The sequence below is a fragment of the Mustela putorius genome, unplaced genomic scaffold (assembly GCF_011764305.1).
Source record: "Mustela putorius furo isolate JIRA1106 unplaced genomic scaffold, ASM1176430v1.1 tig00004007_pilon_pilon_pilon, whole genome shotgun sequence".
Taxonomy (NCBI): Eukaryota; Metazoa; Chordata; class Mammalia; order Carnivora; family Mustelidae; genus Mustela; species Mustela putorius.
The window spans coordinates 14,615,705-14,642,190 of record NW_025422145.1 but is presented as its reverse complement, the minus strand read 5'-3'; the positions used below and the strand labels follow the sequence as shown (position 1 = coordinate 14,642,190).

At 64.8% G+C, this 26,486-nt stretch overlaps 1 protein-coding gene across 2 annotated transcripts in view; it reads left to right on the top strand.

Moving 5' to 3' along the window:
• The window catches only part of CACNA1H (calcium voltage-gated channel subunit alpha1 H), a 56,265-nt gene that overhangs the window by 14,416 nt on the left and 15,363 nt on the right, over positions 1–26,486 (top strand). For both annotated transcript variants that reach the window (XM_045071963.1, XM_045071962.1), the window contains exons 3-10: positions 19,257–19,368; positions 19,452–19,585; positions 20,016–20,113; positions 21,124–21,283; positions 22,123–22,441; positions 22,606–22,698; positions 23,743–24,529; positions 25,519–25,961. In XM_045071963.1, coding sequence (XP_044927898.1) covers positions 19,257–19,368; positions 19,452–19,585; positions 20,016–20,113; positions 21,124–21,283; positions 22,123–22,441; positions 22,606–22,698; positions 23,743–24,529; positions 25,519–25,961 — 2,146 coding nt within the window. The remainder of the gene's footprint in view (positions 1–19,256; positions 19,369–19,451; positions 19,586–20,015; positions 20,114–21,123; positions 21,284–22,122; positions 22,442–22,605; positions 22,699–23,742; positions 24,530–25,518; positions 25,962–26,486) is intronic.

Below are 26,486 nucleotides of genomic sequence, written 5' to 3'. Positions count from 1 at the left end.
GGCCCAGGGCTTCCTTCCGTCGAGAGCACCCTCGCAGGGCCCTGCTGACCTTGGTAGAGGGAGGAGGCGGCCTGTATCCCCTGGAGCCCCCGTGCCCCAGGCAGCATGTGGAGGTAAGCCCAGGCGGGAGTCTCAGTCCCGGAGAGCTCCCTGCCTGCCTCCACCTGCCTCCTGCGCTCCTTCTGCCCTGGGGCCCGGGGCTGATGGCTCAGGGGTGCTCAGGACAGCAGGGAGGATGTGCGGAAGGTTCTAGGTAATTCCAGATGGCAGAGTGATCTGACATTGGGGTTGCAGAGCTGGGGAGTGGGGGCCAGAGAAGGGAGGGAGGTGGGTTGCTGGGCAGTGATCCCGGGCCGAGGTCTCTGCTCCCCACGTTGCTGTTGGAGCTCCTGGGCCCTTGGCCGCATCTGAGTCTCCAGGTCCTGCCAGGCCCGGCCTCGACCTTTCTCAGGCTGGCCGGACCGGGAGTCGTGGGACATCTGTCTGAGAGGAGAGGAGATTGGGGTCTTGTCCTAGGGGCAGTGATGGGCTGCAGAGTTGCGGCTGGGGGAGTGGGGTTTGGTCCTCGGATGAGCAGCTGGTGGGCAGAGGGGCCGTGCTGATGGGACACGGAGGCCTGAAGTCTCATGGGCCCTGTCCCCATCTGCGATGTGTCTGAGCCTCAGGGTGTCCCCTACCTAGGCTGACATCACGGGCTGAGGGCAGCTGTTACATCAGAGGGTGGGTGCCCCCGGGGAGCCCCTGGCCACCCTGCACGTGTCACCATGGGGCCCCTTCTGGCCATGTGCTCTGCGCCACTCACTGCTGTGGCGAGCCCGATATCTGCACGGCTGGTCGGCGGCCACCCTGGTCCGGTCCGGCTTCTCAGCGCTGCCTGGTCTCCTTCCTGGAGGAAGGTCAGCCTCAACTTGCTCACAGAGACGTTGATCACAGGCGGAAGGGCCGGGCAGCCGTGACTCCTTGGGGGCCAGAGTGTCTAAGCGGACATGGGGAGAGGGGCCGTGTGAATGTGTGTCTCCTGGGGTTCGGTGACCCTCCCGGCCCGAGGCAGCTGGGTGGTGTTTGGAGCCAGACCCTGGTGTCCCCTCCCGCCACCGGGATTCTGTGGGTCAGACAGCGTCCCTCTCACTGTCGCCATGCTCATTGTGGCTGGGATTGACAGGGGTGTGTGTGTGGGGGGACAGCCTGAGAGGCGCAGGGGCAGGGGCCCCATGCCTGGCCAGTGCCCTGCCTGGGGTGCTGCGGGAGAGTTAGGAGAGGACACACCCCTGCCCCAGCGGCAGTTAGGCAGTGGCTGTGTTGGGCAGGAGGCTCTGAGAGGGACCCGGCCTCTGGTGCAGCCTCCCTCCCTGCCTCTGTGCCCCCCGTTCCTGACATGCCGCCTTCTCCCACCTCTGCCTTGGTTCCAAGTCCTCTCCGAGGACGCCTTCCCAGGGAAGGTGGCTACCCCTGGACTAGCCCCCGTGGTCCTAGCCTGACCCCGGGGCCACCTGCTAACTCCTGGCATAGCAGACAGCCCCACATGCTGGGCCTAGCGTCTGGAATTCCAGGGCGAGCCCCTCCGTTCTGTTGACTGATGCCTGGAAGTCCACCCCAGACCACCCTCTGTCTCAGAGCTGCATCCTGTTCCAGGCTTGAGCCCTGCCAGGCCCCACTGGGAGCAGGGTGGGCAGGAAGCCTCGGTCAGGGGAGTCTTGGGTTGGAGCTCAGGGAGGAAGGGTCCCCACAGTCTGCCCCACACTGAGTCCCAGCCAGTGCCTGAGGGTGGGAATCATTGCCCTGTGCCCACCAGGCCTTCCTCTGGGCAGGGAGGGGGCTGTCGGGAGGGTGCTTCCTCCCAACATCCCCTTCACAGATGGTCACGGGGCTCCCCACGCCTGCCGCGTGGCCTGGGGCAGCGGGAGAAGCCCCATGGTAGGGCTCCGTACCCGCTCCTGTCTTCTCAGGGGCTGGCGGCAGGTCTAGGCAGGGCAGCTGGAGCGTGGTGTTAGCAGGGGCCCGGGACCCCATCCACGCCCCTTCATCTCTGCTGGGAGATCTTGCAGAGTTCTCTGGCTGGGAAGTCTGGGGCTTGAGGCAGCAGGCGTGTTTCCTGCACGTTTGAAATACGGCCTGCCGGCTGGTGGGAACAAGGGATGTTTTAATTCCTAATTTAGACTGTTTATCTGCAGAGTTCTGGAGGCTGGGCCCGGGAAGAGACGGTGCCCCCCCCCCCGCCCCGCCACCAAGGGCGCCTCCCGCCTCCAGCACGCTCCAGCTGCCTGGTGGGCATGGGAGGGGGGACCTCACCTCGAGATCCAGCCCTCTGCCCCCATGTGTTTCCATCTGGTCAGCCCCATGCCACCTGCTCCCCAAGAGGGGAGACCCTTCTGCACACTCTCCAGCCTTTTCGGATCCCGTGGCTGTGGCCAGCAGTCCAGGAGCTGGGTGGGGGTGGGGGCGGGCTCGTGGGACCAGGGAGTTCTGAGAAATCTGGCAGCCAGGCTGGGCTGGGCTGTTCCCCGTCAGCTGGGAGTTTTACCGTAAAAGAGGGATTCGGGGAGGGAGGGTTAGGGACCAGGTGGTTGAAAGCGTCTCAGCCACTCCCCCAAGCCGAGCTCCCCCGAGGCTGCCTTGGGATCAATGTTGTCTCTCTGACTCCGACTCCGTGTGTCTCTGCCTGTGGCCTGCTGGCTTCCTGGTAGCCTTTCTGACGCCCCCTCCCAGCACCTGCTCTGCAGGGGTGCTCAGCGGGGGTGGGGTGAACACCTCGATCTCCTCCTTCTGTGGGCTGCCCCTCCACTCCTTGCCTCAGGGGCGTCCCCCGTCCTAACTCCCAACCACAGGGCTTGGGGCTCAGGGATCCCTCACAGCTACACAGCGTGTTGTCCCTCTGGGCTGGGAAGCTGCGTCTTGGGGCACAGCCCCGGGGAGACCACGCCCCGGGGCCCCCAGGCTGGGCCGGCTAGGGGACATCCCCAAGCCTACTCTGCCCCCTCACCCCTGCCCTGGTGCTCCCAACCCTCATCACCCTGACCCAGCCCTGGCTGCCCTATTCTGGTCCCACCCCAAGCCTGCGTCACTGTGTGCCCCACCCCCCCGCACTGGCGCACGCCCCCCCATTCTCCAGCCGTGCGTTGTGGGATCCACATGTTACCCTTTTGGGCAGCCCCACTCCTTGGGGGTGGCGCCTCTGGAAGTTGGGGGCCTGCAGCTATGGGGGGCGTTCCAGCGGGCCAGCAGGGGGGTACGAAGGCCAGGCCAGAACCGGGGTGGGGGCTTGGTGACACTCTGTCCCTGGGAAAGCCAGCCAGGCTGTGTGGGATCAGTCTCAGGCTGCCTGATGTTCCCCCGACCCCATGGCCGCTATCCTGAGGTCCAGCCTGCCCGAGCCTCTGCACCCCCGTGGAGCCATGCTGCAGACCCACACCCTCTGGAGCCTCCCCTTCACCCCTTCACAGAAGCTTCCAGATACGTGCAGGAGAGCTGCAGGTGTCAAAGGCTTCTCCAGAACGTGCCTTCTGTGTCCGACGGGAACAGCTCTCACATTCCCCCTGGAGTTCGGCGTCCCCGGGTTCCGCCTGCTCCTCCCCAGACCCCCGCACCAAGAGGGCCGGGCCCCCCTCCCCCAGGCAGCACGCCCCATGATGGGCAGAGGGAACCCCAGGATGTGGGCACAACAGGTGACCGCATGCCCCAGCTCTTCTGAGCCCGGGGATTTCCCTAATTGTGGGATTTGTCACGAAAGTGCCGGCTTCCGACAGCCAGGAGACGCGTGGCCCTCTGCTGTGGCCGGTGCTCCCCCCGCCCCCGGCCATCCGCAGCCCCAGCCCCACAGGGCCTGGGCAGATGCGGGAGGGTGCTGCGTCAGGGGCGTGGGGACCCCTCGGTGTGGCCGGAAGGGCCCAGAGGTGCATGTGTCCCAGTGGGTGTTGGCGGCAAATCGTGGCCTGGTGGTTCGAGAGACTAGTCAGGACTCTGAGTGCAGGGACTGCTCACCGTCAGGGGGTCCCTGGGCAACGGGGGGATGTCCTTCAGGGCGCGGGAGCCTCTGGCTCAGGGTAACTTGGGCTGGGGTGCTGGAGTGTGCTTGCTGGTGGCCTGCGAGCCCCATGTGCGGAGTGCCCGGGCCGCGGGGGACAGAGGACGGACGGCCCTGGGAGTGCGTCTTGCCATTCTCCTCACTAGGACTGGAGGACAGCAGGCCTGGCCGTCCTTGGGTGGTAATGAACCCACTCCGTGTCCGCCTTTTTTCTGTAGCAACATGGAGGCTGAGTGAGGAGGGGGCATTCACAGTTCGGCGAGTCCCACCGGCCCGCTCCCGCGGACGGACCGGGCCCCTTCCTGCTGCTTGTGGGGTCAGGTCAGGAAGCTGTGGGGAGGCGGCTCGCCTGCCTCGCCTTTCACGTGGCATCTTGTGGGGTGGATGTGGCTCCCCGTCGTCTGGGGGAAGGGGATCCGCGGTCCCTGAGAACACACACATGGAGTTCCCAGGGGCCTGACTGCCTGCCCTGGACCAGGCACTGGGAGCCACAGTTCACCCTGACACTGGGCAGTCAGGCCCGTGGTCTGTGTGGGTCACTCTGGGCTCCAGAATCTCCTCCTTCCTTTTGACCCCATTCCTTCTTGGAGCCATTACTTTGGTGGGGACCGGACCCCAGGACAGGGGAATAGCGCTCGTGGGCGGCTGGATGGAATTTTGCTCACAGACGCTAGCAGATCTCTCTGCTGGTGGGCAGCCTGACCCCCAGCCAGGCTGACCTCGGGGCGGTGGGATGGGGGAGAAGCCATGCCTCGGCCAAGCTGGAGGTGGGAAGGATGGGGCCGTGAGCTCTGGAGGGGGTTGCTGCTCTGCCCAGGCCCCTGGGGTCCATCGGTACTCGTGACCCCCACCCCTCAGGGTGCACGGTGCCACCTGACCAGCAGTGGGGGGACAGCAGCAAGCGTGGGCAGCCTGTTGCCCTAGGGAGGGGAGAGGCGCCCCATTGTTGGTTTAAAAAAAATCGCTCGGATGATTCACAGAAGCCTCCCCTTTCCTGCCGGTTTCCAGGAACTCTACTCCAACATAATGGATCGAGTTATTAGGGGATCAGCTCGGACTCGGGCGGCTGGAGGGGAGCCAGGCTAGGCCGACCGGCAGGCTGCATGGCTGCGAGACTCCCCAGGGCCCCCCTGCGGTTGGGGCTAGTGGGCCGGTGGGCTGGGCTGTCAGCTGGATGCAGGGAGGCTGGGGCCCAGGGCACCAGGGGCGCAGGTGCACCTTTCCAAGGAGGCTTTCCTGGGGGCATGACTCCTGGAAGGTGAAGCCCTACTGTGTGCAGAAGCCTGTATCTGTAGTCCCTGCTGGGCTGAGGCCCTACTGTGTGCACGATCCACCGCTATCTCGGTGTGCACACAGACCTGAGCCCAAGCCGCTCGTGATCTGAGGGCCTACTGTGTGCACAGGTGTACCTACTAAGTAAAGCCTACGGTGCACAGGGTTTTCCTGAGGCTCTGTTCTGCCTTGAGGGTTGAGCAGGGTGGGCTCTGAGAGGCCCAGGAGACTCCTCACCCCCAGGAGTCCCCAGGTGTGGGGCAGGCAGTCCCAAGGACCCTGTCCTGTCCAGTGCTGCACAGGGGTGAGGAGTGGGCTTGTCACGTGAACTCAGGGCACAGCCCCATCACTGGCCCTGGCTCTGCCCCCCCGCAGGTCGTCCTGTCCCTGCTCCCGCTGCCGGGCCTTCGCCCAGACCAGAGGCTCTTCCGTCCCCTCACTTAGGCCTGGAGCAGTTCTCGCCGCACTGATGTTCTTGCCGGACACGTCACCCGTTTCTTACCGTCCTCTGGCTGGCTCCCTGAATGCGGGCCCTCGCGTGCTTACTCCTGTCCAGGGACCCAGAGCAGGCCCAATACACAGTAGGTGCTCAGTGAGGGAGGTCGAGGTGCTCTCTGTGGCTTCTGAAGCAAGCATAGAGTGTTCCCAGGCAGAAGGCAGACGGCGCACTGTAGGTGGCCCATCTGAGCAGGTACCCACACCTGTGTCGGCAGCCGCTGGGCCTCCATCTCCCACCAGCTCCTCCTGCCCTCTCCACTTTGACAGCCTGGGCTCTGCCTCAGGGTCCTCTGTCTGCCCGTGGCCTTGGGCTGCCGTTGCCTCAGGGACATCCTGGTGGCCGTTTAGGGGGTGGTGCCTGGTCCAGCCCACTGGGTTCTGGGGGAGTGCCTGTCCCCACAGGGTTGGCAGCCAGTCACCCTGCTGTCAGGCAGCATGGGGACCCTGCCCCTGGGCAGAGCTCAGAGCCAAGCCACTGGGTCCATGGCCCCGGTGTGGGGGAGGGAGGAGCTCTTCCTACCACGCCCGACTGGCAGGACCCGGCTGCTGCTGGAGTGGCACCCCTCGGGCCAGATCGGGCCAAGCCTGTATCTGGGAGATGTTCACAGAAAGCTCAGGGATTGAACGTGTCCGCCGTCCGTCTGGGCAGCAGGCCACCACCAATTTCTGGAGCTCAGTGGGGACGGGGCGTTAGGGCCACACCTGCCCCCAGGGGTGTGCTGGCCCCTGTCTTTGCTCACAGCTTCTGTGTCAGACACCACGGAGTGCGTGTGTTCCTGCCAGGGCTGGAGGACGGCGAGGCTGAGGTCCGGGCGTGGCTGGGCCAGGTCCTCCTGGGCATCCCCTCGGCCCTCGTGAGGATGCTAGTCAGAGGGGATGGGGCCCACCCTACTGACCTCAGTTTACCTAAATCACTTCCAAGACCCATTACCAAACGCAGACATGTTCTGAGGTCCTGGGGGTTAGGGTTCCTGCGGAGGAATCTGGGGGATCACAGTTCAGCCCGTGGCAGCAGGGTCTGGGGGACAGGGCTGGGAGGGAGTGCCTCATCGCTGGTGGCTGAGCAGGGAAGGGGCCTGTGGTCCGGGTGCAGGGGGGCGGAATCCCCTCAGGCCTGGCACTGCGAACTCTGTGCCTGGACCCCAGGATTCCTCACATGAGCGAGTCCTGCCCCCGCCTCTGCTTGGGCCGGGCGGGGGGCTCTCGTACTGGAGGTCCATGCGCAGGACACCGAGCCACGGTGAGTTCCGTGTCATGTTCTGTGCGTTCCGCCGTGGTCAGAGGGACGGTGTTGGCCCTGAGCTGTGGGCAGGCGCTCCAAGGATGCTGGCAGGGGCGGCCCTGTGTAAATGTCAGGGCCAGGGGTCAGGCCGGGCTCGGCGGGGGCCCCGGGGGCCCTTGAGGCACTGGGGACAGCAGCACCGGGTGCTGAGCTCAGTCCTGCAGCTTTCAAGTTGAAACCCAACATCTGAGGTTCTGGGCCGTCCTTTTCAAATGTCACTGCTATTAATAACCTGGGGGCAGAGCCAGATGGCCTCTGGGGTCCCGACGGGGCTGGGCCGGCCGGAGTAGGCAGCTCCCTGTGGGGTGTGTGGGGGCTGCCCAGGCCTTCCCGAGGGGCTGGTCTCAGCACCAGTGGGGGTCTGCTTGGGGGCAATGTGCTCTCCAAGGGCCGGGAGAGGTGCCCCATGGGCCTTGAACTTACCGCACAAGCAGGAGCTTGCTTCTCTTGGGCCTTCTGGTGTCCGTGTGTAAAATGGGGGCCGTAGGAACCCGTGGGCTCCAGAGCCTTTCCAGAAGATCCTACAGCTGCCTCACGGGCGGGTCTGGACTGCGTGTGGGTGTGGATGGCCAGCGCCCTTGCAGGGAGGAAGAGCAGAGCTGGGGCATCTGGGGGTCTGTGTGGGACACCTGCAGCTCTCGGTGAGGGGTTCTCTGGCCTCTGCTGCCGCCTCCTCTGGCCCCAGTCTAGCGCAGGCATCTGAAAGCCCCATGTTACCATCTACCACCAGTGCCCCGACCCCGAGTGTCTCTGGCCATCGGCTTCTCAGAGTGGAAGGCAACCTAGCTACATCTCAGGTTGGGTGGGGGCAGGGTGTCCCGCTTTAATTGTGGCTCCTGCGGTCAGCCTGAGCCTCTGTCTTGGTTGGGGCGGATTCCCACAGTGCGGGGGACATGGTGCTGGTGGGGCCCGCAGGACTGCAGCCCCTGTGCCTGGTGTCTGTTGGACATTCATCCCTTGGGAGCCAGTGAGGGCTGGAGCTGCTCTGGGGGGCCCCCAGTGCCCGGGACTTATCCAGAAGTTTCTAGATGCTGCCCCCTCTGCCGGTGGTGAGGCCTCCACCCACCCAGCCTTGGGCTCTGCTGAAGCGTCTTCCTCGAGGCAGTCCCGGGGCCCCTGCCCAGCAGCTCTCAGCCCGCAGGAGGGCAGGCCCCATCTGATGGGGCGGCTGCTGCCTCAGGGGCCTGGCGGGACGGCAGCGCCCAGTGGTGGTGGTGGGTGAATCGCAGAGCAGCAGCCGGCTGTGGAGGGCGCGTGGCCCCCGAGACTGGCAGGCTACTTTGACCAGCCACAGTGGTCCGAGCGCCCTGCCCTCGGGGCCCCCAGGTGGCCCTCCTGTGCCTGGGGCAGGGGCTGCATTTCTGCCCAGCACCCTGGGGATTCTTACCCACCCGAAAGTTTGGGAAGGAGCCCTGTGCGCGTGTGTCGTGTGGGTGGGTGGGGCATGGACTCCAGCATCCCCGATCTCAGCCAGGAGGTTTGGGGGTCCCCCCTCCCAGCAGGAAGCTTGGGCTGCGGTGCCCCCGTGGGCCACGAGAGAGCAGGTGGCCAGGCGTGACCAGAAGGCCCGTCCCCTCAGTACCCAGGTGCCAGGCGACACTTGGGAGGCTGGGATTTCCCAGGGCGGGGGGAGGGGGGCAGCTGGTGTTGGAGACGGGTGTGGGAACAGCCCTGCTGCGGGGCCCCCTTGCCTACCTGTGGGGTGAGCCAGGCTCCCATGTATACAGGGTAGCGTGTTCCTGCCACGGTTGCCGTGTGTGCCGGCATGGGCAAGACTGTGAGGGACTGGGCCTCCCTGGCTCCAGTCCTCGGGGCCTGGTTCTCTGGCAGCAGGAGCTCCTCCAGCTTCCCTCAGACCTGCCATAGGGTGTGGGGCCGACGGCGTCCTCCAGGCTGGGTTCCCAAGGAGGGGCCGTCCAGTCCCCCAGGGTCGGGGTCGCTAATTCCGGCCTCGGGCAGCTGTGCGGTGGGCCGACTGCTGCTATTCCTGGCCTGGAGAATTCTTGCCCAGAGCAGGCCCTGAAGGCCTGTCCCCACGGGCGGTCTGTCCTCTTCCCCGGGGGGCCCTCCTGGCTCTGTGCCCTGGCCCTTGCCTTTCTCTTCCAGGGTCTTGGGGAAGACTTCACCTGGCAAGGCCGGCCCTTCCGACCTTCTGCATTCAGGACAAAGCCAACCTGAAGGGGTGGCCAGGTCCTGGGAGCCCGGCAGGCCCTCAGCTTCCCCAGCAGGAAGCAGGCCAGGGCTGTGACCTGGGGATCCATCAGAATGTGGAATGAAACAGCTCCATTTTCATACAGGAAAATCTCTGGGCGAGGGGGGTTGTGGGCCCTCAAGGCGCTTGGGCACGCTGCCACCAAGTGGCTGACAGGGTCCCTGTGAGGGTCCGTGGCTAGCACAGGCAGGCGCCCTGCAGGTACAGTGGTGGGAGGTGGGATGGGGTGCTTTTCCACTCAATTATGCCTTGGAAAAAATTCCCAAATCAAGCTCTTTATTAAGAGCTAAGTGGAGACATTAGCACTCTTCCTAATTAGCATGGTCTTTAAAATTGTGTGCAATTAGAGGGAGCTGTGGGCATGTGCTCGGGCTCCTTGATGTCTGTGTCAGGGAGCATTTCATGTTGTTCGGGGGGTGGGGGGCTCTTCCTTCAGGAGAAGAGTCAGCCACCAGCCCCTCTCCTTTCAAGGCGAGCACCGGAAGCTGTGTGCGTGTGTCATTGTGCATACACCGCCCCGCTCAGGTGTATGTGTACAGGGTGTGCACAGTGCACAGGGACAAGAGGTACGCACGCACGTGCCCAGACACGCCCCAGGCTCATGCCGCTGCCAGGGTCTGGGTTGCCAGGGCCCTGCCCGGCCTGCTTGCCCTCCGTGACCCCCTCTTGGGGCAGATGGACGCAGGTGCCACTCGGGCCAGGACAGGGCCGTGGCTGGATTGGCTCAGAAATCACGTGGGTGGGAAGGGCCTCGGTGCCTCGAGCCACTGACAACATACCCAGGCCCTGGGCTCTGCTGGGGGATGTGGAGGGGCCCAGGGGTCCAGGGAGTGGGTTCACTGTAGGTTGGTGTCAGAGGTGGCTAAAGTCTCCAGGTCGCCAACCGGGAGCAGCTCTCAGAACAGAGGAAGAATGTTCTGGCAGTGGGAGCATCCCCACATGGGGAGTGGGCTTGTAGCCGCTCAGCTTTCCCGTGGAGGTGCTCTCCCAGGAACGGCCCAGCCCCTCTGAACTCCCCGTTCCCCCCACCCCGCCGCTCCCCCCACCCCCCACCATGTGACCCTGAGCCGCTGGCCGAGAACAAACAGCTCCATGTTTGGCCAGCCATGCCACCTCTCCACCCCGGCCAGAGCCCAGTGAGCATGAGTCACACAGGCCTAGGCTGTGGTGGGGGGACAGGGACAGGGACAGAGTTGGGGAGGAGGGTTCCCTGTGGCAAAGTCTGGCCAGAGGGCAAGCAGGGGGGAGGCTGGACCTCCGAGCAGAGGGAATCATTTAGGAAAGGCCGTGGGGGACAGACTCGGCACAGAGGCTGGCCCCTGTGTCAGAGTGGGGAGGGGATGGGGTCCCGCTGCACCCCCCAGGGGCCGTGGCAGATCCCGTCACTAGGATGCTGGGGGAGCCACGTCCAGGGAGTTCTTGACAGGCAGCTTCCCCAGGGGCAGCGGTCCTGTGTCCCACGGCGGGGATGAATGGGGGCCGGCCACAGGCGACCAAGGCCCTTCCTTGCGCAGAGCCAGCATTGTGTGGTGGGGAGAGGCTGAGAAAGCCCTTCATTTGTGACTTCCGAAGAGTGTGCCTGCACCTGCACCTGGTGGGGACCCCTGGTCCCCCAGACCCCACTCCTGTCCCCCCCTTTTTCCCAGACACTGACAGGACCTTCTGGACTGCACCCTTTTCCCCCAGATAAAGTCCTGGGGTGGTGGCCCCTGGGGTAGGGGTCTGGACACCAGGGTCTGGGCTGAGCTGTGGGACTGGTAGAGGGTGTGAGCTGGGGGATCCCCCTCCCACAGTCTACTTCTCCCCTTTCCAGCAGCTGGTCATCATGGCAGCAAGCTTGGGAAGGAGAGAGATTTCCTTCCATCGTGGTCAGGAGTGGCTGCTTCCTGCTCCTTGCAGAGGGTCCCCCGGGGAACTGGACTAAGTGCCCGTGTGGGCATTGGGGTTGGTGGCACAGAGGCCCTGTTCCAGGAGCCCTGTGGGCACCGTCGGTTCCCGCAGCTGCTGGAGGACAACCGCTGCTCCCACGGTGGCAGGTCTGGCACGGCTAGCCCTGTCCACAGCTGTAGGGGAGGGTGCCTGCTTCCCCCCAGAGCCCAGCATCCCATCTTCCCGACATCCAGGCAGTTGGCACGGCTGTCAATGTGTCCCTGTGGGCGGTGGCCTGGGCATGCTGGGGCAGGTAAAGGTTACCGTGCCACCAGGCTGCCACAGAGGGGTGTAGCCGTGGACACGTCTGTGTGCCCACTTGGCAGGCCCCTGGCGGAGCTGGGCAGCTGCCGTGGGATTCTTCCACCACTTGTTGAGGCCGTGCTGGCATCCTCGCTCACCGTGGCTGCCTGCAGTGTGGACACCAGCTGGCTGGGCCCGAGGGTGGGTCCCACGTACAGGGGAGCCTCTACAGCAGAAGCATCCAGGCCCTAGCGATGCTGCGCCGCTCTGCAGGGACCCAGTGTGTGAGCAGGTGTACAATTGACTGTCCCCCTGCCCCCAGGCCCCGCAACGGCAGGTGAACATCCCAGCCTGGGTAGGCCTGGTGCGACAGGAAGAGCCTCCCTCCGTAACATCCTTAGTGAAGTAAACAGGAGTGTTTGTAACTCTGCCCAGTAGCAAGGGCATTTGCCCATTTGCCCTGGGGGGCTATGCCCGAACCCCCAGTCTGGGGCAGAAGTCTGAAGACCTCAGGGGATCCTCAGGCGGCTGGGAAATGGGCAGGATCCACAAAGGTCTCCACTCCACACCTTCTGCCCAAGGGGGCCTCTGTGCTCCAGGGATGGAGTCAGCCCCAGGAGTCCAGGCTGCCACGGGAATGGGGCGCTGATACCAGGGAGCAGCCCCCTGCCTGTGGCTCCAGCTGGGGGCCGGTTGCCCTCAGGCTGGGGGCGTCATTGGCAGTTGCACAGGCATGGACCCTCCTGAGGCACGGGGTTGTATGGCCGAAGGCTTGGGCTCCACCAGGACCAGGGGTGCCCTGTGGGGCCAGGCCCAGTTTATAGGTTACAGGAGTTAACCGGGCTCACGGCCCAGGGTGGGGGCTGAGCGACACTGGCTTAGTCCCTGGCCTGTAGCTGCCACCGAAGGTTCCCCCGTGGCCAGACCCCCCGACCCCAGCACCCCGGCTACTGGGAGCTGTGGGAGGCGTCCTCAGATGCCCTCCCTGTGGGCAGCTGGACTCATGGTGGGGAGCCACCAGGAGGACTCAGGAGTGCTGGCTCCGAGGAGGACTCGGTGGCCCCGAGTCGGGGGATGGCTGTGCCCTGCAGGGGGGCTGAGAGTCCAGGGAGCTGGGAGGGGACCCCCACCCACGCCAGTGCAGGGCCTGTGTCTCTGCCCTGTGAGTGAGTGACCGCAGTGATGGGACTGGGACTCCAGCAGGATGAACACAGACTGTTCTGGTCACCGAGGTGACCTGCGCCAGCTATAAAACTCTACGTCCTCTGTGAGCAGTCCTGGGGAGGGGAGTACATTCACAGTGTCTTGCAAGCTCCCGTCCTCCCTAGTTCCAGAACATTCCATCACCCCGAAGGGAGCTTGTCCCATTAACTCTCACTCCCCTGCCCCTGGCAGCCATAGGTCTCTGGTCTGCCTGCGTCTGTCTGTCCTGCTTCATAGACTCTGGGTCCTACAGCCTTGTTCTCGTGCGCCTGGCTTCTCCCTGCGCATCCAGTTCTCTGGGTCAGCTGGTCACATGAGTGTCGACACGCCGTTCCTCACAGCAGAGCAGTGTCATGTGGATGGACTACGTGCTGCTGTGCGTTAGTGGATGTTGGGGTGGTCTCAAGCCCTGCTGCTGGGTATACACACACATGTGTGTGTGTGCATGTGTGTCCGAGGACCTGTTTCCACCTCTGGGTGTGCTGGGGGGGTGCTGCCGAGCCGCGCAGGAACGTGGGGGTGCGCCATTGGAGGGTCTCAGACAATGGGCTGGGCAGGGGGAACTGCCCGCCAAGTCCGCCGTCCCCAGAGGGCACGGCTGCCCAGCTCAGCCGCTGTCCATCTTGCATGCCTCCCTTGAGGGCTCCCTGGAGGTGCTCACAGAGGCCTAGTGGGTCCCTGACGGTGCAGAGGAGCGGGTCCCGCACCGAGGCTGGTCTGGGAGGAGCCGTGTCGTTAATGGTCTCTGGTAAGAACATGCTGCTTCCTGTTCAGATGCTGGGCCAGGGAGGAGGCTGTTGCCAGCGTGTTGCTGTGGCAACATTGGGAGGGGGGCTTGCCAGCCAGGCACAGAGCAGAAGGCCCGTGGACTCCCGCCACCATGAGCAAGGGGCCGAGTGTCTGCCCTGGTGGGTGGGGGCCTTTCCCAGGCCTCCCCCACGTTGGCAGCCACGCAGTGTGGGCCTGGGCAGTGAGACGCCTCACTGTGGCGGTCCTACGTGGCCTGCAGAGGCCCAGAGGACAGAGGCGGGGTAGATCCCAGGTCCCGTCTCGCCTGCTCTCTGCACGGAGCCGTGACCCTCCCCCCCGCCCACGGGAGCTTTTCCCAGACATTCCACATGCCTCTTCGCGCACGTATGTCCACCTGTGTTCTAGGGAGCCAGGCCTCTGCACGTTGATTCTCTCTGTGCACGCCTCCCGCTGCGGCCGTGCGCCACTCCATCCAACCAGGGTGGGTTTCTGTGCTCCTCACCGCAGTCTCCCCCTCGACCACAGAGACGTGACATTCAGCTTCCCTGGTTGTCGACTGCACTTCTGGGCTCACCAGCCTGGCCACACGCGCCCTTGGGTTCTTTCCCCAGGTCCCCTGCACTGCCCTTGTCCCAGCCGTCGGATGCGGGGCTGGGAGGGGCCCGGGCTGGGGAAGGCCACGCTGTGCTCTGTGAGGTTGGCCGGGTCTGGGGATCTCCGGTGCTGCCCGCTGGGCCCCAGGATTTGATCTGCAGCTGGCTGGGTCCCATGGGGCCTGTTCCTTCCCGCCCCAGAGCCGTTCTTTCTGTAGCTGTCCACTTGGCTGAATGGGGACCGCAGATGTCTTCTTGTTGGTAACCCAGGATTGTTCTGTCCTCCAGAAGGGGCTTTCTCCCCCGTAAACAAACACAGGCTTTTCTCCTTGAACAAATTGCAAAAGCAAGGTTGAATGCTCAAGAGATCGAAGGCTGGGGGGCCAGGGGTGAGAGCAGCAGGCCTCGTGTGCGCAGCCAACGGGAAGGGTTTGCCCACCAGCAGTCCATGGGGTGGGGGGGAGCCCTTGGCACGGAGTGTGGGGCCACTGTGCATCTGAGGGCAGGTGCAGGCGTATGGAGTGGCCAAGCTCATCCCCACACCTCCCCTGCCTGTCGGGGCCCCTTATCCACACCACACAGGAAGACTGCCAGTCCCATCGAGGTCAGAGGCTGGTGCCCAAGGGCTTGGAGTCGGCGGTTTGGGCTCGGTGTTCCTGATGGGCAGTGGATCAGGGTGGCCCTGGGCTGCCTCTTGGCTGTGCTCAGTAGATCCTGGCAGTGGGGGGCTGCCATGGGTACAGGGTAGACGACAGGGAGGTGGGGGAGGCTGCTGGCCTGACCTGGGCCGAGGCCATGAGGAAGAGACAGGTGCCAGCCTGAGAGTCTGAAGGCTGTGGGCCACCCTGCCTTGCGTCCCCTCCTTCCCACCGCACGTGCCCCACTGCCTTCCCAGGCACAGGGACACTCACCAAGCTATTGTGGATGTGGTCTAATGGAGCTTAGCTGGTGGAGCAGATTGCTCTGGGGGGCGGCAGGTGGGGCTGGCCTGTTTGGGGCTTTCTCATCTTCCCTCTGTCCCTGTGAGCTCACGGCTGCCCCTTGGGGAGCCCAGCCTGCGCGGTCAGGGCCTGGTCCCCATGAAGCCTGCATTGTGGCCACCCCCCACAGCCTTACAGCCGTGTCCCCCACCATTGTCCACCCCTCAAGGAGAGGTATCCTGCTTCCCCATCTGCACCCCTGTCGAAAACACAATGTCCCTTTTCTTCATGTCTGCAGCCAGCCAGGGAGCTGAAGTGACACCGTCAGGATGAGGGAGGGGGACCTGGAGCCTGCTGGGCGCTCCCCTCCACGTCTGATGATACCTACCATCACTCCCGTGCTGCAGCTGGGGAAACTGAGGCTCAGGGTGAGGGGTAGGTAGTGGTACTGTCGGGCCAGGCTGCAAGCTGGTAGGGGGGAGAGAAGATGGCCTACTCCACAGTTCTGGGGGCCCTGAGCCAGCAGGGCTGGGTGGCCATCAGTGAGGATTCGGCTCAGAGGTCCAGGACCACCCTTCAGCCACACAGTCCTGTGCCCTACAGGCCGGGGGGGACCTCCCAGAGCGTCAGGTTCCCTGTTGGCACAGCTGCTGGTGAGGGGCTGACAGCCGCTGAAACGGGGGCTGAGTTTCTGTGAGCCCCTTCTGGCTTCCAGGCCCAGGCCCAGCAGCCTCATGCTTCCAGCTGATGACGCCTTTGTGCAGAGATGACTGTGCCTGCCACGGTCACCCCCACTTCCTGGCCGTCCCCACCCAGTGCCCACAGCCAGGGACAGGAGGGAGAGGGTGCTCTCAGGCCTGCACCGTCTTCAAAGCCTCAGTTGGTGTGCTTTGCTTAGCCAGCTGGCAGTCTGAGGAGGCACGTGGATCGGTGGGTGGTTCCCCGGGAAGCCTGGGTCAGGGGGAGCAGCACCCCCCACTCCCCCCACCTCGGGGCTGCTCAGCAGGTGACCCGTCCACAGCCTCCTCCCCAGCCCCCAGCGGGCCTGGGGCAGGATGTCTTCAGCACCACGGACAGCGGTCACCTGGCTCGGTCCTCGACTCTACCTCCTCCCCGGCTGGGCCTGGTTTTGGGGTGTCTTTGTGGGGTGCATTGGAGCCCTGGTGGCATGAGAGGCCGTCCTTCCAGCACCAAGAGTGTCAGGACAGGACTGGGCTCCCCCTCCACCCCAGCTCAGAGAGGCCTGGCCGTGGGCACCATTGGGAGAGTGCAAAGGTGGCGCAGCGTTGGCTGGACACCTGCTGCCCCACCAGGCCCAGGAAGACCTGGAGGAGAGGGAGGCAGTGGGAAAGGCTGGCATCAGGCCAGGCCATGGGGAGTATGCTGGAAGGGTGTGTGCCCACAGCATGGGCAGGGTCCTTGAGAGGTCCCCAACAGACAGGACCTTTGTTCCCAATGCCGAGAGGGGCTCTGGGACCTCTCATCAGGCCTGTCTGAGCCCTGTCTCTCATTGATAGGCCACCCCCCACCAGCCTGGGTGGTGGTGCAGGCCCAGCCCAGGCCCCGGGAATTCCCTGGAGCTGGACCGGCTAGGCCCAGGGGAGTCGCAGTATGTAGGTCAGGGGGCTCACGGCCAGACTGAGCCTGCCAGTGCTCTGGGGTCCTGTGGCAGAGACCGTATCACTCAGCGTCGGACTCGACCCCTCCCTATGCCAGTGTGGCCGCCGCCTCCTGGCTGTACATCACCGAGGCTTTCTTGGAACCCTGGTGGAAGCTGACTCTAATTTGTAGAATTTGGTTCAAAACCTAAAGGATTTTTAATTAAAACCCAGAAAATCCATCTGTGTGATTAAGTCTCTGGGAGTCGCCGGGCTCTGGGTGAGGAGCAGGTTGGCCCTGCCTGTCCTCGGCTGCCCGCTAAGGTGTGATGGGGGAGGGGGTGGCCTTGGTGTGCAGTGACCCCTGGGCCCGCTACTCTTTTCTCTGGGGAGCCCCCAGCCATCTGCATGGTGGCTCTGGGGGGTCTCGGGAGAACCGTGTGTACACGTGAGCACCCTTACCCACCCCTACACAGACCAAGGCAAGGTCTTGGGGCTCAGGTGCAGGACCCTAGGGTCATTTCCTCCCAGGTGTGTGTCTGGGCTGGTTGTGGGGAGGCTTTATCATTAGGAGAGAAACCCCAAAGGGTGAGAGCTCTTGGGGGTGGATGGAGGACTTCTGAGGTGCTGTGCTCGTGCTGACCGGTTTGGTCATCAGTCACTCTAGTAGTGGCCTTACTTCTGGGATAAACCTGCACTCGTGCCCTCCCCGCTGGGCACCTGGGAGGGGTACTGAGGGAGGGAGGGCTACTGAGCCTGCCAGGCGTGTCTCATGGGTGGGGCAGGCGGGCCCACACCCACAGGACCCGCGGAGTCGGAGCCACAGTTGGTGGGTCCCAGGCTTCACTTGTCGGCAGCTTGGGAAGATGTGGAGGTAGGACCCCAAGCAGGGTGGTCTTTTCCTGTTACAGGGCCCTGGTTTGTGGCTTGTCTTGGGGATTGAGGGCCCCTCCCAGCCCTTGAGCTGAATAGTCTTGTGGGTTCTGGCCTAGTGGAGCCCAGGGCCTGGGTCTGCTCTGCTTTCGAGGGCAGAGGTCCTCAGCTTTGCCTGACAGTAGCTGTGGGGTCTGGGGCAGGTCCCCTGCAGGCATCCCCTAGACCAGGAGATGCCTGTACCTGCCCCTTTCATCCCCACCTGCCTCTGTCAGGACCCCGAACGGTGGCTCCGGGTCTTGCAGTAGTGAGGGTGGGTAGCAGTGATGGTTAGGGCCTTGAGGGTAGCTGGTGGGCTTCTTCCGGGCCAGGGGCAAGGAGGCGGGGCATGCACATGCGTCCACCTGGGTATCAGGGGTGGGACGCACTCCCTCACACCCTCTGACCATCACCCACCCAGAGCCTCCTGCTCCCCGGCTGGGCCTTATGGGGATGTGGGAGGTTTGTCTCCTTGTAGGAGGACCTATTGAGCCATTCTATACTGGGGACCCCCCCCACAGTGACACACACAGATGGTCCCTCCTTAGAGCTATGACTGCAGCCTTTAAGGGACAAAGGGTTAGGGGGTTGGTGCAGCCTGAGCCCTCCTTGACAGCCTGGGACCTGGTCTGTGCAGGGGGGCCCCAAGACGCCCTGGTGGAGGCTTGCTGGTGCACTGCAGGTGCAGTCATCAGCCACAGGTCTCTGGCCTTGCATCCCCACCCGCCGGCAGGCAAGCCAGGCCCCCTGGGTGGGGGCTGAGGGCTGGGGCTGCGTGGGTGTGGGAATGGAGTGACGGTGTTGGCCCCACCTCTGCCCAGGATCGGGGTGCTGGGGGAGAGAGGGAAGAGGATGGGCTGCTTCCAGATCCTGATGTGGGGACAGCGTGTGGGCTGCACAGAATACCACAAGTCCTGCCAGCCGCTGGGCATACCTGTCCACATTCACAGGGTTTGCATGGCGCCCAGCTCCCCACGCAGCCTGGTCCAGCCGGCCCAGCACAGGTCGCCCCGAGTCCCTAGTGCACCAACTGGGGTGGGAGTGCTGGGTGCACCCCTTCCCAGAGACGCCCACCCTGGGCCAGGGCACGGTACAGCCTGTGTGGAACCCTAGCGCCCCCTGGTGGCTGCTCCTGGGAGGTCCAGGAGGTCACAGGGGGGCTCTGGTCCCCACACCAGGGATGCAGGGGTGCGGAGTGTGTGGGGAAGCGGCACTGCCTGCTGAGCTGGCTTCAGAGGCTCCCACCCCACGGGGACGTCCTCTTGTCAGCCAGAGACTCCTGGACAGGGCCAGTCACCATGGGGAGCTTTGGCTCTGGGACTGGGGCCGGGGGCTGGGGAGGGGGCGAGGAGGTATCCTCCTGGGTCCCCGTTGGTGCAGGTGTTCAGGAGGACTGTGGGTCCCCCGCGCCCAGTGACTGAGCATATTGAAAGCTCTCATTCCCCGTCCCAGCAGCTTTGGTCAGGGCCCTGTCAGCCTGCTGGAGTCACGGGGGGGTTAGCACCAAGATGTGTTCTCGCTGCCTTCACGGTGTGTGCACATCCACAGCACGTGGGGGCCCAGGCTGGATGGAGCCCGTGAGAGGACTCCCTAAATGACCGGCCTCAGCTTGGGGCGCCAGTGTCAGGGGGAGCCTGGCAGAGGAGCAGGGGCTGGAGGACAGGGGCCCATGGCGGGGAGTTGCCGGCGCAGCACACAGGGGCCAGGGTTGTGGCCCTGCCTCTGCAGGCCCAGCGGATAGGGTGCTGGGGTGGGTCCTGGGTCCACGCTCCCCAGGTCGCTCCCGTCCCCACCGTTGATCCTTAACTCAGCGGCCGGCCCACGTGGTTCGAGCACGTCAGCATGCTGGTCATCATGCTCAATTGCGTGACCCTGGGCATGTTCCGGCCCTGCGAGGACGTCGAGTGCCAGTCAGAGCGCTGCAGCATCCTGGAGGTGGGCCCGGGACGCTGGGGAGGCCAGGGCCGGCCCCCAGGGAGTGCCAGCAGGAACAGTGCTCAGGCTCCATCTCCCGCCAGGCCTTCGACGACTTCATCTTCGCCTTTTTCGCGGTGGAGATGATCATCAAGATGGTGGCCCTGGGGCTCTTCGGGCAGAAGTGCTACCTGGGGGACACGTGGAACAGGCTGGATTTCTTCATCGTCATGGCGGGGTATGCTCCCCTGCCCCCCAAGAGCCGGGGCTGGCCCAGGAGACCCTTGGACCCGTGGTGGCAGGCGTGCCTGGCCAAGCCCGGCTGGGCCACCTGTTCCCCATGGCTCTGCTAGCAACGGGGTCCCACCAGGAGGGGGAGGTGCACTCTGCAGGGATCCGGTGGAGGCAGTACTGGGAGGCAGCTGGGGGTGGGGTCAGTGCAGCCTCTGACAGGGAGAAGGACGCTGCCCCATGGCCAGCGGTGAGGGAGGGGGGGAACAGATGCAGATGGTCCATGAGTGGCAAGGGGCCCCAGGGAGGCACAGGGACCAGGCCCTCTGGCCTCAGTTGGCAAGGTGCTCTGGAGAAAGGTGGTGCTCAGCCCTGCCCCCGGGGCCCTGTCCAGGCCCCAGCCCCCGAGCCTCCCTGTTCCTCTGCCCACCCGCCAGCATGATGGAGTACTCGCTGGATGGGCACAACGTGAGCCTCTCGGCCATCCGGACCGTGCGTGTGCTGCGGCCCCTCCGCGCCATCAACCGTGTGCCCAGTGAGTAACCCTCCCCCAGGACAGGCCTGCGCATCCCGCTGGCCCTGCAGAGAGCTCACCAGGGTCTGCTGGGGCTGCTCCTAGATGCGGTGGCCCCAGCCCTGGGCGGGGGCAGGGGGGGTAGACGGCAAGCCTCCCGCCACTCACCGCAGGGGGCTCCTGGGGACTGGCTGCTTTTTTCTGGAAAGCACACAACAAACTCGGACAGGGTCGGGGAGTGACAGTCTGCACAGGGCCCGGGCTCCCCACCGTGCTGCTGGGCTAACCTCAGGCTCCCCATCTGCACTGCCTTTGAGGGTCATGCCAGCGGCTGCATGGGTGTGTTCTGCCATGTCGCGCCCCCCCCCAGGTTGCTGCTCCCCAAGGCCTTGGCATCTGCACCCCGCTCCTGCCTGCCCAGAGTGCGGTTTGGTGCCTCAGCCCTGCCCTTGCTTGTTCCGGGGGAGGAGTCCGTCCTCCTTGCTGAGGTCTGGGAGGGGACAGGCCCACGTGGGTAGGGGCCTGTGACCACATGGGGCTCAGCTCACCGGCTCCCAATTTCATTTGCATGTATCCAGCACCAGGTGCCCAGGCTTCAACACTGCCTCTCAGCACACCACCCCTGCCTTGGGGTCCCTCCCTCCAGGGCAGGACTTGCCTCCAGCACGATTCACACAGGGCCTGGGAAGAAATGTCCTTGGACCCCGTACTTGTTGTACAACCCCGGGCTCCTGAGTGCTGGAGGCAGCCCAGAGCCTGAGCTCCTGGTGGCCCCGAGGCTGGGGCTGTTGGACTCCACCAGCCCCCAGACCTTCTAGGCCCACAGCCTTGCTTTCCTTCACGTAGGTCTGATCCACAGGTGTCACGGGGCTTGGGGCCTGCCAAGTGTGTGGGGACCACTGCAAGCTCTCCCCGGAGTTGCTGATCCCATGTGTGAAAAGCAGGAGGGCTGAGGGCGCTCCGTAGGGTTGTGGGCTAGCGGGAGCGCCGGGAGAGCTCCGCTGTGCTGACTTCTTTCCCTGCCCCTGCAGGCATGCGGATCCTGGTCACGCTGCTGCTGGACACACTGCCCATGCTCGGGAACGTTCTCCTGCTCTGCTTCTTTGTCTTCTTCATCTTCGGCATCGTGGGCGTCCAGCTGTGGGCTGGCCTGCTGCGCAACCGCTGCTTCCTGGACAGCACCTTTGCCAGGTGTGGGGCCCTGTGAGCTCTTGCCCCCAGCAGGCTCTTCCCCTCCGGCTCCACCCCAGATGCTCCAGGCCTCCAGCCCGGCCCCTAGATGCTCCGCCTCCAGATGTTCCACCCCTCCAGTCCCACCTGTAGATGCTCGGTCCCCAGAAGGCTCCTCCCCTCTGGCCCCACCCCAGATCCCCAGATGCTGCATGCCTCCAGCCCCACCCCTAGATGTTCCGCCCCCAACAGGGTCTGCCCCCAGCAGGCTCCTCCCCCCTGGCCCCACCCCAGGTGCTGCAGGCCTCCAGCCTGGCCCCTAGATGCTCCGCCCCCAGTAGGCTCCTCCCCTACAGCCCCACCCCAGATGCTTCAGCCCGGCCCCTAGATGCTCAGCCTCCAGATGCTCTGCCTCCAGATTCTCCACCGCTAGGGCCCCACCCCAGATGCTCTGCTCCTACAGCTTGGCCCCTACATCCTCCACCCCCAGATGCCCCGCCCCCAGTAGGCTCCTCTCCTACAGCCCCACCCCAGATGCTCCTGCCGGGCCCCTAGATGTGCAGCCTCCAGATGCTCCACTTCTCCAGCCCCTCAGGCTCCTTCCCTCCAGTTCCGGTTCTAGGAACGCACTTTTCTTAGAGTACTGTTAGCTGGGGTTTTTTTTTTCTGGATCTGTTTCATTTCTTTGTTTTTACGTGTGCTTTTGGGTACTTCCCTGTTAATCTGCTCGTTTCACCATTTCTGATTGCCTGTCATGCTGTTTTTGTCGCTGCCTGTCTCACCCGTGTTTCTCTGCTCTTCTGTCCGTCTGTCTCGTCTCTGCGTCCCTCTGCGGCTCCGGGACCGCCGTCTGCCCACAGAAACAACAACCTCACCTTCCTGCGGCCGTACTACCAGACAGAGGAGGGCGAGGAGAATCCCTTCATCTGCTCCTCTCGCCGAGACAATGGCATGCAGAAGTGCTCACACATCCCTAGCCGCCGGGAGCTGCGCGTGGAGTGCACGCTGGGCTGGGAGGCCTACGGGCAGCCGCAGCGCGAGGGCCCGACCGGTGCTGCCCACAATGCCTGCATCAACTGGAACCAGTATTACAATGTGTGCCGCTCTGGGGGCTCCAACCCCCACAACGGCGCCATCAACTTCGACAACATTGGCTACGCCTGGATCGCCATCTTCCAGGTGGGTCCTGGCTCTGCGGTGGAGGGCCCAGCCTCAGGTTCCCCATCAGCCGGGCCGGGGCAGGGGGGGGCGGGCACTGCGTGTGCAGGGCCACGGGGGTACTGGCGAGGAGGCCCCTCCGCCTTCCCGGGGCCGTGCATGTGTGTAGCCGCCTGCCCCCGCAGGTGATCACGCTGGAGGGCTGGGTGGACATAATGTACTACGTCATGGACGCTCATTCCTTCTACAACTTCATCTACTTCATTCTGCTCATCATCGTGAGTGCGGGCGATGGGGCAGGTCCTGGGGGCTGGGCGGGGTGCTCACCAGTGCTTGCGGGTGGGGGTGCCCTGGCAGCGTGACGGCTGGCCGCGGACCGCCAAAGTCCCCTTTCGGCGGGCACTCTCGTGCCCCTTCCCAACGCCCACCCTCCCAGCCTCCACTGATGCTCAGGGTCGCTAAGCTGGCCGAGCTGCAGGGCGGGGTGGCAGAGGACCAGGGCTGCCCATGGGGCGGCGGGGGGCTTCTTCCTGGCCCCCAACAGGATGGCGTTGCTGGGGAAGGCCCACCTCCAGGAGCCCTCCAGCAGCCCCCCTGGCCCTCCCACAGCCGGGTCCTGTCTGGAGGCTGCAGGAGATGTAGGACAGTGTCTGGGGTTCCCAGACTGCTCCAGTGCTCATGGGCCTACAGACCCAGTGCTTCATAGAGCAGGCTGCCCCGAAGACAGGTCTCTCTAGCGTAGGTGCCCCCGCCAGGTACAGCCATCCACAGTGTATGTGGGCCTCCAGGCTCGGAGGTGACCCGGGCAGGGTCTACGAGGACCCTGCTGTGAACACAGATGGGGAGGTGTCCTGCCCCCTTGTTTCTGATCACGAGCACGAGCAGAGAAGTGTTGCTTGGTGATGCTCCTGGAGGAAGTGAAGCTGCAGGGTCAGGGGTGGGGGTGGCGAGTTATACAGATTATGGGAAGGATAGTCTCTCCCCACCCCCCCACCCCCGTGTGTCACTCTCCTGTTCACATGTGGGCCGTGCTGATGGGCAAGGAGCACTTAGCTTGAGCCGCCCTTGGCAGATGCTGGGTTCCGGCTTCACATCAGCGGGGACCCCAGCATCGTGGGGCGACCACCCAGCCACACTCCCAGCTGTGTCCCCAGCCCTGAGAACAAGCAGCGCCCAGTAGGGCTCTGTTCCCTCAGGGACTCGGTCACTGCCCTGCTGGCCGTCACCCGCCCCGCCCTCTTCCGCAGCTCCCTGGTCAGAGGTTGGCGGGGCGACGGGTCACGGCCGGCCTCTGGGGGCTCACCACTGCCCGCCTGCCGCAGGTGGGCTCCTTCTTCATGATCAATCTGTGCCTGGTGGTGATTGCCACGCAGTTCTCGGAGACCAAGCAGCGGGAGAACCAGCTCATGCGGGAGCAGCGGGCGCGCTACCTTTCCAACGATAGCACGCTGGCCAGCTTTTCCGAGCCGGGCAGCTGCTACGAGGAGCTGCTCAAGTATGTGGGCCACATCTGCCGCAAGGTCAAGCGGCGCGGCCTGCGTCTGTATGCACGCTGGCAGAGCCGCTGGCGCCAGAAGGTGGACCCCAGCAGCGGCCTGCATGGCCAGGGCCCCGGGCGGCGGCCAAGGCGGACGGGCAGGCCCACGGCCTCCGTCCACCACCTGGTGTACCACCACCACCACCACCACCACCACCACTACCACTTCAGCCACGGCAGCCCCCGCCGGCCTGAGCCCGGCCCCGGGGACACCCGGCTGGTGCGGGCTGGGGCCTTGCCCTCACCGCCCTCACCGGGCTGTGAGCCCCCCGATGCCGAGTCAGTGCACAGCGTGTACCACGCAGACTGCCATGTGGAGGGGCCGCAGGAGAGGGCCCGGGTGGCATCCACCGCGGCCGCCGCTGCCGCCAACCTCAAGCTGGCCACGGGGCTGAGAGCCATGAACTACCCCACAATCCTGCCCTCATCCGCTGGGGGCGGCAAAGGTGGCACCGGCCCCGGGCCCACGGGGAAGCGGGCTGGCGGGCCTCCAAGAGCCGGAGAGCACAGCCCCCTGAGCCTGAGGGGTGCTGACCCCTACGAGAAGATCCAGCATTTGGTTGGGGAACACGGTAAGGACCCAGCCCCCCACTTGCGGTGGAGGTTGGGACCCAGGCTGGGTGAGCCGTGAGGAGACAGGACTCTTGGGATGTCTTCCTTTCTCCTTTTGGGTTTCATGGGAAGGGGGTGGGGGCAGGCCTGGGCATCTCGGGCTTTGATGCCGCTGGTCTGGAAAAGGGCGCCAGGTCTCCTTCCACTTACAGCAAGCCCCAGTACAAGTGAGACACGAACCTCACAAGGATAGGAGAATTCCAAGACTGATAAACCCCATCAGACCCCCAGGCCTGTGCTCCGTTGCCCCACCAGGCCCCAGGAGTGGTTACATGCCCGTGTCTGTGGCTGGTCACTCTAGAGGAGTGGCTGCTCCCTTTTCTAGGCTAAGATGCTGGGGTGCGGGGTACAGAAGGTAACGTTGAGGTCCCAGAGCCTGCGAGTGTCTAGGAGGGGACCAGGTGTGCCCCAGGTCTCCCCCACGTGGGGCTCAGCTGCACCCTCCTCGGACAAGCAGTCGGAGGGACACTGGGTCCCACACAACCGAGAGGCGTTCCCAGGTGGGGTGTGCAGGGGTGCGGGCCATAGTGCATCAGGAGCAGGTGGGTGGGTGTGGCCAGCCCGCCACAGTGTGTGTGCTGCAGCCCAGCCCACCCTGTAGGGCTCCGGAGCTGTGGCACCTGGAGGCCGTGGCAGGCCGTTGGTGGGAGCCACGCCTCTGGCTCCAGAGACTTTGCATGAAGAAGCCGTATGGTGGGCCCTGGGTGGTGTGTGCATTCCTCGGATCGGAGCAGTGAGGGTTCAGACACGCTGGGACAGATAGGGCATTGACGTTCGTTACACCTGTCCAATGTGGGCACGAGAATGGCACTTGCGTGCCTTTTCCACAGACAACGCAGCTGCCGGCAGATAGAGCGTCTCTGCTACTGGTCGAGCTGCGCGCCCGGTGTACCCCACAGGAGCCCCATCAGGCTGTGGCCTGACCCTGCCCGTGCCCTTCTCCCCGCAGGACTGGGCCGGGCCCCCAGCCACCTCTCAGGCCTGAGCGTGCCCTGCCCCCTGCCCAGCCCCCAGGCAGGCACGCTGACCTGCGAGCTGAAGGACTGTCCATATTGCGCCAGCGCCCTGGACGACCCGGACCTCGAGTTCAGCGACTCTGAGAGCGGAGGCTCAGAAGGCAACGCGGTGTATGAGTTCACACAGGACGTGCGGCACGGAGACCGCCGCGACCCCATGCGGGCCCCCCCAGCAGCCGACGCCCCGGGCCAGGGCAGCACGCGGCCACGGGCGCAGCGGCGGGCGGCCCCGGGCGAGCAGGGTGGGCTCGGCCACGCGTGGGCCGCTTTCAGTGGCAAGCTGTGCCGCATCGTGGACAGCAAGTACTTCAACCGTGGCATCATGGTGGCCATCCTCACCAACACGCTGAGCATGGGCGTGGAGTACCATGAGCAGGTGAGGGAGGGGCTGGGATGGCCCTCGTGCCCCCCGGGGACCCCGTGCTCCTGTGGGACCCTGCAGAAGGGCTGCGGGGTGGCGGGGCAGGGCCTGTGTCGGGGCAGGTGTGCTTGGCCGCGGGAGGTTTCTATCCATTGTTTGAGAGATGCTCGCATCTCCTTGGGCCAGGGCTCTGTCAATAGCGAGTGTGGACACGCGCCACACTTCCCGCGTAGAGCTTCCTCCTGACCCAGGGTCCGGGGTGCCAGCACTGACTAGAGGCAGCAGGGCCAAGGGCATCTGGTGCTTCTGAGGACGGGATGCTCCTGGCTTAGCTCTCGCAGAGGGGGCACCCCTTCTACAAGCTGGGACCACTGGGTGGGACCACTGCATGCTCACAAAAGGCCAGAGCATGGGTTGGCCCCCAGGAGGAGGCGCTGGGGTCATTTCTGGTGCCCTAGCAGCCGTAGAAGCTCTCGATCGTGCACACTGGGCCTCTTTGGCCCCTGCCCCAGACGGGGACCACAGCAGGGCGGGGCAGTA